The sequence below is a fragment of the Thunnus thynnus genome, chromosome 5 (assembly GCF_963924715.1).
Source record: "Thunnus thynnus chromosome 5, fThuThy2.1, whole genome shotgun sequence".
Lineage (NCBI taxonomy): Eukaryota > Metazoa > Chordata > Actinopteri > Scombriformes > Scombridae > Thunnus > Thunnus thynnus.
In genome coordinates, this window is record NC_089521.1 from 5,174,769 (window position 1) to 5,191,086 (window position 16,318).

Below are 16,318 nucleotides of genomic sequence, written 5' to 3' on the forward strand. Positions count from 1 at the left end.
AAAAACACACTTGAATAAGAACCAATTAAACAGACCACCTCAAAGGAGCTGGCTTCTCATCCATCCATTTCTTCACTGTCTTTGAACAGGCCAAGTTCCTTCTGATAAACAGCTATAATTGCCTATTTTTAAGCCTCTTTGGAACTCCCACTTTACATGAAATATTCATGATGAAACAGTGTAAATGAAAAGAGAGACATAAGAAAGAGAGAACAAACATAGTGTATTATTAGATTGTATAATTCTTCATATACTGCTTAGTACGGCTGTGTTTGTACTGTACCTACTGTACACAGCTTGTCAATCATACATGATCAATCAGAAATCACCATATAACACCATCTGTGTCAACACCACTGCTCCATTAGGCTACTACCTTATTCATGTTTATGTAAGTGATTTGACATCATGTGACAGCGAAAAAAGTCTAATCGTGTGTCACAAAGAGAAAGAAAATCATGGGAAAAAAATCTGCAGAGGCAGATGTGTAAGTGTAAGCTTAACATGCAACCATTGGCACAGAAAAATGCATGATATCACATAATAAATACATGCAGAATTGACTAAAGATCACACAACAATAAAGTAAAATGTAAATTAAAAACACAGTCTTGATTTCAAACTGAATGCAGATGCAAATGTAACAGGAGGAAGACATCCTCATAGTCAGAAATAGATTGACAGTATATTCATGAATGAGCTGTTTATTCTCAGACACATAAATATTACAAGAGGAAGTGACATGACAGTCTTCAGTTTAGCTTGGGAATTTTCATTTTAATATGTATAAGACATATTTGAATAATTATAACCGAGCTGCATCAGGTCTAGTCACAACCTAGAAACAAGCGATGCAAGTTAATGTGTATTCATACGTGTTTATTCAGTGTATTTACTCCGTGTGTGTGTGTGTGTGTGTGTGTGTGTGTGTTGCAGGTGCAGTGGAGGTGAGGAAAGAAGGTCTGGATGCTCAGATCAACCGCCTGGCTGAACTAATCGGACGACTGGAGAATAAGGTAAGGAATACACACACACACACACACACACACACACACACACACATACAAACACATACACAAGCTTGTCTTTGTAACTTGAGAAGATATTGCACTGACTTACATGAATTCCCAGGAGGTATATCATATATAAGTCTGGTAATATTCTATATTTTTCTCACTTACTTACTACAGTACCCAGTACTGTTCAAAGAAATCACTGAGCCTTTTTGAAAAATAAAAGTATGTATTTGCGACCCATTTTCAGAAGGTCACGTCTTCAGTAGGAACAAGCCCTATGGCAGTGGCTCCCAAACATTTTGGCTTGTGAACCTTTTAAAATGATACAAGTCAACTCAAGCCTGCATTATATGAAGGTTACATATTTCTATGAGCTGTGTGCACTTCAAGCAAGCTCTTACGGCTGTGAGGAGGTGAACCTGTCCAGTATTTTACAATGAAAAAGCTAAGATAAAAGATACATGTCCTAAAACATAAGAATAATTGTATGGAGCAGAGAAATGTTTTTGTTCTTCTTTCCTAACTTGTTGACCTCCTTTGGGGTTTCTAAACCCCAGGCTGGGAACCACTACCCTATGACAGACAGACACATTGTTGGTTTTGGTCTTTTCATGGAATTTGTAAGAAAAAAAATACAGAATAATGACAACCTCATTCTTTAACCCAAAAATAAAATGGTTTACTTCGGTGTACCAATTTTCTGTCCCCAAATTTTAGGTGAGTCCCTATAATTATGCTGTATGAATATATCAGTGTCCCCACAACAAGATTATTGCAAGCACACACACACACACACACACACACACACACACACACACACACACACTCATTATTGCCAGGTTGCATATCTCTGTCTTAGAGGTAGACTATAATAATTTGGTTTATTTGACCTTTTTATACAAATATTGATAGGCTTGCTGCAAGGAAATTCATGTACACAGAGGAGGAAATATTACTGTAGATCATATGTATAGAAACATATTTCATATTGTCACATTGTAAAGAAATACAAAATAAAGAATACAGTTGTACACACAGACAGACTGATGGACAGCGAACTCTCAGATTGCTTGAACTCTTCAATCAACTACAGGCAGCACAAGCCAGTGATCTTGTCCTCATACTAAACTTTTTTTTTTACCAAGTTGTCAAATGCAGAGGATTTAGACGTTTGAGATGTTACATTGGCCAAATTGGGCAATGCCAAAGCGACACACTGATATCAGAGGTTTGTAAGCGACAAAAGGAGCACAAAGGAAAAATGGAGCAGAGGGAAAGAGGAAAAGAAGCAGGGGGTTAATGAGGAGGTGAGGGAGGAAGATAAGGAGTTGATTAACACTAAGTGAGAGAAAAGGAAGGATGGAGGGAGGGAGTGGATGAGAGAAAGACAGAGGACGCAATTAAAAGCCTGATGTCCAAAGTATTGCAATTTTTTTTTTTTTTCTCTTCGTAGCAGCTCTCTGGTCCCAGATGCCTCTTCATCCTCTTCCCTCCCCCCTTCCTCCATGTTCAGATCTATCACCTCCCTCCTCTCCTCCTTTATTTTCTTCCTTTTTCTTCTCCTTTCTCTATGCCTCTTGTTTCTCTTTCTCCCTCTTTGTCTCTTTATTCCTCTGCGTTGCCTGCTTCTCGTCCAGTGCTGAACATGTTGAGACTAATGGAGCCCTAGGAGACTCAGCTGTCATTAGAAGAGCAGGCCACTACGGCAGATAGAGCGAAGAATAACTAAAAACATTGTTCTGCCACAGAGGGAGGATGAGGGGAGAGAGTCACATAAAGAAGGAAGAAAATGAGAAGAAGAAAGAAGTGAGTGAGCGGTTGATTCAGCTTAGAAGTAAATACCTGTTTGTGTGAACAGACCTCCAAACCTGTTTCCTGTTTAAAGATGACCTTTAGCCCTTGGCCCTGGATGCTGATTTGATTTACCTCTAACAAATGGTCCACGTGTTTCTCTCATTCAAGTGACCTCCATTTTAGCAGAAATGATTGAAACGGCTTCCGGTAAAGAATTGTCCAATAATCACCTGTGACCCAGAAGCCCTCCAGACAGCACATTATGCTTCTCAGTGGACGGCTGTTTACAGTAACCGTGGCACAAAGGACGTCTTTGCACGGTTGACTAAACACAGTCTCGGCTGATTTTTACCTGTTTAGACAGGAATGAAAACTCCTCAGGAATTATTTATGTGTGGTTTTTTTTTACTGCCTAAAAGTAGCCAGTCATCAATTGAAGCTTGAAATTTCAGCAAAGGCAAAAGTAGAGATGACAGTGAATGGTACAGGTTTATTTATAATTTCCCTTTTCCTCTAATCAACAGAATAAATCCGAAGGGACTTACAATCTTAATGTCAAGCAACCTTCCAACATCCCAGTAACCAGTAGACAGATGTAGACCTGTATCAATGAATAACAATGAAGTGAAAGGTTGCAATGAAGGAGGTTAGTCACACTAATATCAAAGCCAGGAGCTGAGGATAGAGGTGAATGAATATGTAGAGTATAGAAAGTGCGATCACTCAGTAAGGACCTCCGTTGCAGTGAGTTCAAATGCAGCTTGAGTTTTCTCTTTTTGTCTCGGTGTGTACATGATTATCTTACACTACCTTTCATATAAATAAGTTATTGCCCTCCGTGAGCCTCTGCATCCCTCAGGGAGGCTGCTCAAGAGTGAAGCGGAAAGGGAAAAGGGATGTGACTTTATTCTTGGAGATTTTCTGTTGTGTTTTGACCTCGTAAAATGAAAGTGTCATCCACAACCCACTGACGGATATGTTGTCCTGGTTGTCCTGGCAACTGAGCCCCCAAAAAGACCTCTGCATTCATGGCCCTGGGTTTTCTGATAGGACTTAAATTGTCAGATTCTGGTGACTCAGAATAGTGTTTGGGTTGGTTAATCTAGTCTTACTCAGATATCCATTCAGCATCTTTGAAAAACTGAAAGAGTAATGAAGGACAATATATTGTGCAGTATATAACTACAAAATTACAATATAACTTCTAATGACATAAGACAAAATATTCTCTCCGTGTTTTGAGTGTAAATTAAAAGCATTTTTAAAAATAACATGTTATATAATGAACAGAATAGAACTTTTTCCGTCCAGGTCTCACACCAACTACTAACCATTCTGCAAAGAAAATTTGTGTAATTCTCATCCAGAAAGTGGGTAGCTCCTGGTCTGAAAAGTGAAGCCAATGCGGAAATGCCTTAAACCTGCATTCTTTCTAATGGCCATCAGGGGGCGACTCCACTGGCTGCAAAAAGAAGGCAGTTTGTATGGAAGTCTAGGAGAAAATAACGCTACTTCCCACTTGATTTATTACCTCAGTAAACACTTTCCTAATGAGTTTTTGTTCTCAATCGCTAGTTTCAAGTCGTCTTCACTACAGCATGATGTTCATTTTGTAAATTATGGTCCCATTTAAAGTAAAATAGACCTTAAAGCAGCGTGTGCTGCATAAAGTTAGATTCACAGACTGTAGGCATAGCTGTCGCTATTTCAAAGTGTGTTTTCAGTTCATGAAAGTTAATTGTAACATTTTGGTCTCCTAAAAAAAAGTCTTGCTCAGCGTTTGGTTATGATAAAAGATCCTCTAAGGAGTCGAATGTTCAGTTTTTCTCGTGAGTACATTTGTGTTAATGGATTTAGGCTTGTTTTTCACTAGCGGAAATTAGCCTTAGTATTAGCATTATCACAGTTAACTGTAGACTTTAAATGCACCATGCTAACCAAGCTAGCAGCCAGCACTAGGGTCAGCTCCACCCTCTCGTCCAAATATGGTCTGTTTTGGCTCTAAAAATCAAAGATGATGATGGTCAAATCCAAGATGGTGACAGTCAAATAGCTAAACTGAAGGCTTCAAAACAGCAGTCCACAAACCAATGGGTGACATCACGGTGACTACGTCCATATTTTTTTTACAGTCTATGCATCCAGATTAATTGTTTTAAGGGTCACTTCAATGAGCATATCAGTCTTAATTGCATAGATTTTGCCTTCCCAACTAAAACTTAATAAAATAAAGTCATGTAAAAGAGCTTATCTTTGATTCATTATACTTTTTTATTTTGGAGGTCTTGTATTTTCATTTGATTTCCCACATTGGTGATTTTCTTTGTGAACAGAAGAACACACCCCTAAAATTATCCCTACAAAGGAGACAAAGAATAGCAGAAAACACTGCACAAAAAAGGTCACCAAATGTATATGTTGTAAGTGTGATTTAATAAGAAAATTGAGAGCTACAGAAAAACATATTAATGGGCATTTTCTGCTGGGTTACATTTTCAGAGGGCCAGACAGTATCACTACAATAATCATCATATCATATCAAAGCAAAATTGTGTCTTTGAGGAGGCAAATTGAATATGGTTTTGTCCCTGTTTGGCCTGATATTACTGCATGGATCACATTATTAAGATTGTACATGAGTCTGGAAAAGGAAATTACATGATCACACTGCGTCAGAGTGAATCATGAATTGTTTACTGAATGAATAATAAGCCAGCTACACAGTGAGTGATGTGGTGCCTGGCGAGATGAAAATAGTGCCCTTTGTTGGCACCACTGCTCTGTGATAACACACTGGAAATCCTGTTACCTGCAAACACTCCCCAAACTGGCAAATTCATGTTGCTTCTGTAGTGCGGTCTCACTTTCAGATTTTCTCTTGCTGTCTTTCTCTGCGCTCCCCTCGGAGTTTGTTTGTTTGTTCTTTGGATGCAGAATATTGTTTAGTGCTTTCTGTTTGCCACAGGCAAGAAAATATGTTTCCCTTGGAAAAGTCAGTCCACAGGATGATAGCCTTTTAACTGGTTATGGAACAGTCTCATAATGCCTCTACATGACCTACATAAGCAAACGAGACCATCAGCGAGAAGATTGGCTATTTCTATATAGTTATTCTAAATGCCTGCCGGGGTCAGATTCCCCATGAAATCAGATGAAACGATTTACAGCACGTAGACCAGAAGAGCCTTTGTTTACATTACATGTAGCATTGTAGAATGAGGGAATACAAAGATGTTACTAGGATGGGGGGAGGATATTCTCTTTGTTTGATAATGTTAAAAGTAAAGTAAGACTTCCCGACTCATTTTAAAAAAGATGAGAGAAACGGAAGGAGAGAGCTCGAGCAAGCTGAGAGCACCTGAGAGAGAGAGAGAGAGAGAGAGAGAGAGAGAGAGAGAGAGAGCAGCTGTGGTCAAGCGAGCTAGAGAGTGAATGAAGAAAGCGAATGGCAGTGTAGTGAGAACAAAGGACTGAATCTGAGAAATAAAATGTTATTATTATTACACATCCACAACTCTGCACAATCTTGTGGGAAGGTGCCATGTTGCTGGATTTGGTGGTGAATGCAGCCTTACATAGCCACAAATACATACATTACCTCATCGCTATGCATCCTGCAAACAGCTGTGTTTAAAAAAGAAAAAGAGTTTTAAAAATAAGTAGCGTCTTTCTTTCACTCTCTTCCAAAACAAATGCACACGCTAGCCAAGATCTTGATGACACGAGGCAGTGGTGCTCATGGGAAATGCAGTCTTCATTCTGGGAAAATCACTACCGCTTTTGTCTACAGGCCACTAAAAAACACAAAATGAAAGTTCTTTGTAGTAACTTTAATACAAAATGATGCAGCCTTTTCTTTTTTTAACAAAAGAATGCAATGCGTCAAAGTCATTCTCTCTGAAGGCTAAAGAATATGTAAATACAAATATATCCCAGGAAAGTAAATTTTATGGAAATTCAATTGAAAACTGCTTAGATAAAAAAGACATATGGGAATATCTTTTTTTGGCTATTCCAGTACATTAAATACCTGAAAATTAAAGGCACCCTGTGGACTTTTTGACCAATAGTAGCGCTATGGAGCGATGTTTTTGTGAATAGGTCCATGTTTTGTTGGTATTGTGCCTGGCACCTGCACGCACACAGGTGACATAATCCACGTTCCTGATGCCGCATTCACGCTATTTGCTGATCAACAGTTTAGTGGCAGTAACGTGCAAATAAACATTGTAATGTGCAAACAAGGGCAAAGAAGAAGAATACTGTGAGCTAGCAAACATGAGCATGAACAATGCAGAATTTGAAATTTAAAAAATCAGCTTTGCAAAGATTTTATGATGAAGGAAATTCATGGAACACGTTTGCCAATCCTTAAGGATACACAATGTGTTTTGGTAAGTAACATTGAATATAAACATCATTTTTGTCTGTTTACAAGAAAACTCCACAGGGCACCTTTAAGATACTTCATAATATTGATGCAGAACATCTTGAAAATCTAATAATTCCATATTGTAGGTTTGCTTATTGATTTATTGATTTATATCTTCCTGCAAAAAGTTAAAATATTATAGTTGACAGATCTTGCGCTCAGGACGTATCCATACATTTATGTGATCAAATGTGATTTGGGGCAACTAGCTAACCTTCGTGGGTCATGGTAGCTAGCAAAGTGATATCATAGTAAGAAGTGTGTGCCAGTAAAAATTATTTTACAAATTTCCAAAAGAGCATGATTGTGCTCTAATTTATTAATTTTCCCTTCATCCTCTGTCTGGCTGGAGGACAGCAGTCCTTTACAGTTCAGTTGCATGCTGCATTTTTTAAGATGCAAGCACTTTTGACAGATCCAATCAAATCTGAAGAATGAATAAATGCAGACTTTATTTTTAATGTTATTAGATACTCCTTTATTTGACAGGAAGGAGGAAGGTCCACTGGGTTAATATGGATCTAACCTCCACCTCTCACCCCCTGCATGTAGTTCACTGTGAGTTGTGCTTTGCAGATAAGAAGATATCAGACAGTGAGTCTTCAACTCTAAAGACTTATATACCGAAAAATCGACAACACACAGCACCCTCAATTTCAGTCCAGCTGTGACCAGCCTGTTCCACATTACACCCAAATCATTCATCCCAGAGCTCAGTGTGTTTTCAGTAGTTTTTACTGTGTGTGTGTGTGTGTGTGTGTGTGTGTGTGTGTGTGTGTGTGTGTGTGTGTGTGTGTGTGTGTGTGTGTGTGTGTGTGTGTGTGTGTGTCACCTGCCCACTGAGCCACTGAGACCCCACTGACTTTACCTGTTACCTTCCGAGTGAGGCAGACACTATTCATTCACAGTAGCAACAGGTATACTTATCAGTCACCTTGGTGACAGGAACCTGCAGCGCTTACTGTGATTTATTAGAACAGGTTTATATAACTGTGACTCACTGGCTGTGAGAGTGGAGGAGAAAACTGGAAATGAATGTCTCGTCATTTTCACACAAACACACACGCACACTGTACCATGAGCCCACCTGGTTTGGTCTGAAGAGCATATTTGGACTTCGACAGTTTAAGCACAAAGACTCTGTCCAAAACTAACAAAATTGCTTACCAGCACCTCTAAAACTCAGTAATAAACACATTATATCTTGTTTGTCAGGTTGCCTGGCAACCTCATGGTCATAAGAAGACTCAAGTGATTACGCTCTGCCAAGAAATAGTGTAAACCCCCTGTAAAACCACAACGTGCCATTTTCACACTTCGTTTTTTGAGCAAGCAAACAACATATGATATTTTTATTAGTGAACTTAAGAGGTGCAGGTAAGCAGATTTTATTACCGTAGGACAGAGCCAGGCTAGCTGTTTCCCCTTGTTTCCAGTCTTTATGCTAAGTTAAGCTAACAGCCGGCTGGGTGTAGCTTCATATTTAGTGTACAGACATGAGAATGGTATTGATTTTCTCATGTAACTCCCAGCAAGAAAGTGAATAAGTATATTTCCCCAAAATAAGAAAATATTCCTGTAAAGATATTACTAGCTTCACTCCTTTATTTTGCACTCAGGCTTATGAAAAATGATTTTAATTCATTTGTACCACCAATAGCTCTGCATCATGATGTTCAGTAAAATTTGGCATTTCAATGTTCTTGTTTGTTTAGATCTTTCATGCTGACATAACTCATTCTGTTTTATTTTGTGCTTCTCATATTAGCATCCATCCAACACCTCTCTGATCCCTCATCCAGCATTCCCCGCTGAACTTCATTTTCATCTTTTTTGAAAAAAAACACCATCCTCTGCTTTCATGCCTGTTTCTGCTCTCAGTGTGTCCACTAATACCTCGGGCTGTGAGTGACTAATGCCTGCTGCACGCTGTTGTTGTAGTAGTTGCTGTTGTTGGTCTTGTTGATTGACATGTTGCTGTTGTTGTTGTTATTGTGCTTCTCCTTGCAGACAGTCTGGTTTGATCTGCACCAGAGGCTAACAGACACAGACGGCACCACCAGCGCAGTAAGTAGACACTAAACGAATAAGTGTTGTACATTATACTGCCACACATAGCCCCAGGTGCAGCATCACTTACTGCTGCCTTGCAAAGGCCAATAACCCACTGGAGCAGTACGCCAGTTGAGTGTTAGACAAAACTTTGTGATGCAATTAACATGGGACGGCACTTCTGTATGACTGGCGTGGCTCAAAAATAGTCATGGTCTCAGTGCCTGTCCCACAGGGGCTGATCTTTTGAACTATTTCCCAGGAAATATGCTCGTTTCATTGTGTTGTCTGGATCTGAATAATTTACAGACACTGAGTATTCTCCTGCAGAATTAATCGAGTCACACACTATCTCACAGTATCTAACACCTACAGAGAAAATAACATACATCATATTCAGGGTGTGTGATATAAATTCTGCAATAATGATCAATGATTCATACAAAAAGCCACATGCTGTGTGGGCTTCTTCTTTTCAGTTTGGATAGAATCTTAAATCAGAACATTTTCAGTAACGTAAGCAACTATTTCACACCATTTTCAGATAATGTCACCCAAGACTGCTTTCTTGAACACAACTAAGGATCTACAGCACGTGTTGTATATGGCTGCTGATAGCAGCATAAAAAGATAACACAACAAGCAACAATTCTTACATTACTGGCTGGTCACACTACACGTTTTTAACAAATCTACTTGAAATTACATTCAAAACAAAGATTATAAGTGTTGCTATTAAACTGGAGGTCCAGCTTATAACAGAGCACTTCAACTATTGTAAATAGTCTCTTAATGAACTGTGTATATTTGTAGGCTATTTTTCAACCAGCATGACATTAACATTATTATGAACAACTTGTAGTGAAAAATAAGTTAGCACTTACAGTTTCATTTACACACAACTTACAGAAATCCCTGTTGACCTGATTAGCACTAGAACACTCACTCAACCTTTCTTGGGAACGCTGGCTGAGTTGAGTGACATCCATTTGATGATCATGTTGACACTGCCCCTAGGACGAATCAGAGCAGGGAAATCTGCACACTTAATAGACCTGAACGCCTGCAAAAAGTCACAAGCGATTTGAAATACAAATTTACTGAATTCAAATGCACTTCTCATTGTAGAGAGGTTGTAGTTCAGTTCAAGACTTGATTCTTGTTTATGGAATCGGCTGATGGATATTACTTTCACTACTGTAAAGTTACAGTACATTCACACCAGAACAAATGATAAATGGATTCTGGAAAAATCTATTCCATGTGGTTTCTTCTTTCACGAACAACCACTAGAAGAGCAGATATGTGCCATACTGAGTTAAAAAAAAAAGATCCTCCTCTTCTGTCTGCAGGAGACTAGAATAATAATCACCTATTGCACTTTTGGCCACAGCAGTGGTGCCACTTATGGATCCCCATTAGCTGCTGCAAGCAGTGAGCCCTGACTAAATTGGCCAGTTGTCATGGGCACCGACACAGAAAGGTTATTATGAGAGAACACTCACATGCACTGAAAGGGAGAAGTTTCAAGTTGTGATTTGCCTGTAAAATGCAGCTCACACTAACACTCCAAAAACAGCCAACAAGGAGCGCTTATAAAGACAATAAGTCAAGGAAGAGGTGAAATTAAGAAATAAGAAACATAAATTGGAAAATCATTAAAAATAAGAAAAAAAACTTTAAAGGCAATTAAAGAAGTAGTCATTGGCAATTACCCTGCTCTCCAGGGTCCATGTGGTGGTGCTTTCCAAAAACAGAGTAAGAATATCAAGTGAGGCAATATTTGCCTTTGCGATAATCATATTTGTACACAAACTGGGAAAACACTCTGCATCAGTGCCCACAATAATATAGCAGGGGCTTCATCTCTTTTTCTCCGAGCTCCTTAGCATTTTTGTCTAATGGATTCACAGTCTTATCAGATGAACAAACGTCATATATACAAACACTTTTTGTATTGTATTCATGTAAGTATTCATTTCAAAATGTAAAAAAAATGCAATTGATAGGTGGCGTTTTTCACACGTCAGCCATAATAAATAGTTTTACGTGCATTCTGCACTCAGTGTACAAATGTATGAATGAATGTTCAATCTAAAGTGGGATTCACTCTACTGTACTTATTGGCTTACACTATGGAAGGCCAGCCTCTTGTTAGGTTTCACGCTTTTCATGCCTGATCCTCCACCACAGTATCCCATTTTCACTTTTACTTTAAACTGTTTGCCCTTTTTAAATTGCAGTCTTAGATATCAAGATTTGCTACTCAGTTTTTTCAGACTTCAAAAAATCAAAATAAGAATGTTTTTTGATTCCAATAAAAGAAATTCTATAAGATTCAGGCCCAGAATTACCCACAGTGGTGAAATTAGATTCTTGTTTAACTAATAAGAAAGCAGCTAATTACATAGTCGGCAGATTGGACAGCCCTCTTTGCAGGAAAGGGCAGCTCAAATGGTAAAAGTTCAGTCGTGGGGTTTGGCCGATAAGCACAGAAAAGAAAGGTAATGAATTAAAAGTAGAAATGTCCATTCACAAAGGCCACAATTCAATTTCAATTCAAATGTACCTGGGAATAATAGTGAGGAAAAAATCACATTAAATGGGGCCTATTATGCACATTCCCCGCTCCACATTTTTATTCTGGGTCTCCACTAGAGCAGCTTTGCATGATTCATAGTTCTAAAAAGTCCATATTTATCTTATACTGGTCCTTTATGCAGCCCCTCAGTTCAGCCTCTGTCTGAAACAGGCTCATGTCTCTTTAAGGCCCCCCTCTCTTCTGATTGGTTAACTTCCAGAAGCTACATTAGGGCCGACTTCCATCAGCTCTGGAGGCCACGCAAACGTACTATAGTAGCAGAATTTCACTTCTTTTTCTCCGTCTTTACTCCAAATGTCAACTTCTCAAATCCATCCGTACATGTTGAAGCCCAAATCTGATGCGAAATATGAGAGTTGACAACACAAACATCTGCAGAAACAAAGATTACAGCAGGACGTCTCTGTTTGGTAAATATAACACTCATTACCTGCTTACTGTGTGACATAATGGTGTAAATTGGGAAATGTGCTAAAATGCCAACTGAAGTGGAAAACATCAGCTGGAAATAACAATGGTAACATAGCTAAAATGTTATTCTGCTGTCACTTAACAACTGTATAGTATCTCCCTGCACTGTTTGTGCTGTGCCTGGAGATGATCATAGAAAGAAATCCGTCACTTAAATAGAAAAAAAACGTCTGAAGCCTGGCAGTCAGAGCAGTCTGGAGCTCTCTGTTTACAGGGGTTACTTTATCATTATTAGAAACTTTGGCCACGTTTATTATGAACATTGTATATGACATTGTAACATTATATATATGATAGAAAATAAGGAAAAGCATAATAGATCACCTTTAAAAGTAATGAAATGTGTGTGTGTGTGTGTGTGTGTGTGTGTTTGTCTGGGACTGGGATTTCTGCAGAAGATTCATTGACTACGTTTTTTTCTCCTCGCCTGTGACCTTCCTTTAAATACCAGTGCAAATTTGCATCTGCCTTTTAGAGGCAGAAAATATTTCTCCAAAAACCAACACTGAATTGCTTTCACCCAGTAAGTCCAATGAAATGCACAATCACTCAGCCAGGTGTATCATTTCCTCCTGTTATTTCCATCTTCCTTTTAACAGAGGCACACTTCACTGATTATTCACAAACTGCTCTTCCAGGTGAATGTGTCTGTTTGAAAAACAAATCACACATCTGCAGGCACAGTATGCGTTTGTGAAATGGGTTAATACATCTGGTCTTCTGTTCCCAAACTCAAAAGCCTCATTTCCACCAAAAGTTACAGCTTCTTTGGCCCCATTGGAACTAATCTTAGGGACTAAACTTGGAACTTTAAGCATTTAGAGATGCAGTAACAAAACACAAGGAAACAACAACAAAGATTTGTCCTGTTCTTTGTATTTTCTGCTGCATGAGTTGGATGTAATGAATGAATTGAAAGGAGAAATGCAAAGGAGGAAAATGAATCTGCAACTAAGGGCATCTGTCTCCACAGTATATCATCTGTTGAGTGTTTGATGTTTATTTATTTCTGCTTTAGAACGTAACTGCCATGAAACAATCAGAAAATGTTTTATTTCTCTCATACATAGGCTTTGTTCTCTCCACTGTCGCTCCCTCTCCTCGCACGACCACCGCGCTATCTAACTTTTTTTTCTCATTAACAAATGAAGAGAGATGTCCTCACCTTGTCCTTAAGTGGTCTTAGATCGATATGACAGCACTTCCTTGTTTTTTATGAATGAAACAATACACAAGTTGAAGCAACCATGCTGTGTGTGTTTCACCAATCAGCGATGGTCATCCCTGCAAACCCCGCCCCCAAAGTTCCTGTACTTTTGGAGAGCAGGGACTTCTTGGGGGGGGTAAAACAGTCTCCTTGGAACTTAAATTCGACCCTGCTTCCTCCGAGTGAAATTTGCTTATTATTTACCATTACCATCCACCTTTCACCTCCTCATCTCACCCTCCTACAAGTATATCATCACCTCTTGAGCCTCCTATTCCTCAGAAACATCCCTCTCCTGCTTTTAAACACGGATTTCTCTCAACAAGGTCACGCTCCTCTTCACCTTAACATAATTTCACATTTCATGGCAGGCTCAATCTATCCTCCCTGACCTTCTATTCTCCACCACCACAAAAATAAAAAAAGATTCAAACATGATTACCCTTCATCTCTTCTCCCTTTCTGTCCTCTGTCAAAGCAATCATCCTTCCTCTCTGCAAAAAGATATCTTGTTGAGTGGTATCACTGCACAGGGGATCATAATAACATCATACAATATACTGCATGAGAAACACAGAGATACTTTGAAAAGGCAGTTCTCGGCTGAATTAGCATGCGCATTTTACTTGTAGTGGACACTCCTGAGCAGTGAGCGGCTGGCTTACAATGATGTCTGTCATTTGAAGTGGGGTGAATCAATCAGGTACGCTGTATCTCGTCAGTCTTTTGATCCTCTGGAGGCACATCAGGAAAGAGGAGAGAAGCAATAAAAACAAAAGAAGCTGAGAGAATACCAAAAAAATGAGAATGTAGGGAGGGTTAGTGGGATAGAGAGAGGCAGATTACAGTTTAATAAGAGAGAAATAATCAAAAATAAGAGGAGGGAATGAGAAGGAGAAAAGGCCACAGGGGCACAAACATGTTTCTGTTTTTAAGAAGGTTGTTTTAATAGTGCCTGAGGTGTTTTTTAAAATCTCAACAGCACACATTTGTCCTTTTTTCCTCCTTTTTTTAATCATTGCATATGGTATCTTTGCACAGCTATGTTTATCTAAATGAAACACATAATTAAGTACAGTATAGAAGGCACTCAGCACAGAGCACAAACCTACGCCAACGCTTAACTATTTTCCATCTTGCAAAGCTGCAGCCTCCAATTTATCGTTCGTCCCCTGGGTTTGATCTTCCAAGGAAATACCGCATGAATGCATTGATGTTTCACAGCTGACCTGGAAGTTGTGTTGGTTAGAAGTGCCCACTAACTCATATATTTCAAGATTCTGCACTATTTTACTAATCCTTTGGGCAAGCATCACATTTCAGCCAAATTTTTTGTAAGACTTTATGATATCTTTCCAACAACCAAACAAGACAAGCATGACAACGTGACTACTTTCCAACCTCATTAGCCGAGCAGACCAATTAAAAAACAATAACAGATTAATGAGGGAAGTGTGCGGGAAAACAGAGGAGAGGTGACAAATTTGCATTTAAAATTGAGATGCACATAACCCAGACTCGGAGTAGAAAATGAAAGCTAAAAAATGGGATCAGGAAAGAAAAGATAGTTGAAGCAAATTTACACCATGTGATTAATAGCTACAAGCTTCCTCATATGGCTTAAATGTTTAATGTATGTTCCAATAAGATGTAGATAAATGGAACAGACAGTCAAGAGGTAAAAGTGAAGTTCACAGTGGGACATTCAGGACACTGTGAAGACCCTTATGAAAAATAAATCAAGAGGTTATAAATATGGATATTACTGTATGAATGGGTCACGCACTCTACTGCAGCGCTCGCTCAGATGGGCCTGCTCTTTGAATTAACCATAATTCCCAAACCCAACAGTGCTGACTCAGAGATGGAGACGTAGTGTGAAATATAAGTCCTGCTTTACAGTAATTGTGTGTCAACTGTACACAGTGGTGTTTGGTTACGCAAACTGTACATATTCTTTATTCTATAATGTGAAATTGTAATATAAGAATGATTATTGGCTGATTCTTTGTATTTTGCCAAATGTATTGAAGGCAGAGTTGCAAAATAAGGTCATGAACAAAACAAGTGCACCCTATCCCCATGCATTAAACTTCATCAACATTTATCAAAAGTTATAAAAAGAACATACCAGGGCTTGTTTTTATCTGCTACATCTGCTTTAAAGGAAGAGTTTGACATTTTGGGAATATATACATTAACTTTCTTGCAGAGAATTAGATGAGAAGATTGATACCACTCTCATGTACGCTAAATAAGAACCTGGAGCCAGAAGACAGTTAGCTGAGCTTAGCATAAAGACTGGAAGCCGGGGGAAACAGCATGCTGGGCTCTATCCAAATGTAAAGACAATCTGCCCATCAGCACCTACACAGCACACAAACAAACACATTATATATAGCACGTAACTCCTTGTCGTTAAGCTAACTGCCTGCAGGCTTAAGCTGACCGCCATGTCACAGAATGTTCTTGTCCTTCATTTCCTAATTATTTTTTGAGATCTTTGAACAGTTATGCTCAATGAGAGACACTGTTTTACCATTTCATATTTAATTGTTTCTATTTAGGGTTTTACACTAATCTTAATTGCAGTTCTATGTAGCATTAAAAGGTCTTAAGGTCTTACATATGGCTTTCTGAAGCCTGCAGACGTGCTCCGGTGGAGCAGTTGATTTAAGCTGCACATAAGAGCACATCAGAGGTAGAGATGTTTGTGTGGAGAGGGTCCCTCATATTCAGGTACT

General features: G+C 38.9%; 1 protein-coding gene across 3 annotated transcripts in view; it reads left to right on the top strand.

The window, feature by feature from the left end:
* Positions 1 to 16,318, top strand: part of necab2 (N-terminal EF-hand calcium binding protein 2) — a 141,246-nt gene that overhangs the window by 80,660 nt on the left and 44,268 nt on the right. For 2 of the 3 annotated variants that reach the window (XM_067588821.1, XM_067588819.1), the window contains exons 8-9: positions 937 to 1,016; positions 9,253 to 9,309. In XM_067588821.1, the coding sequence (XP_067444922.1) occupies positions 937 to 1,016; positions 9,253 to 9,309 (137 nt within the window). The remainder of the gene's footprint in view (positions 1 to 936; positions 1,017 to 9,252; positions 9,310 to 16,318) is intronic. The other variant, XM_067588820.1, reaches the window with a different exon arrangement.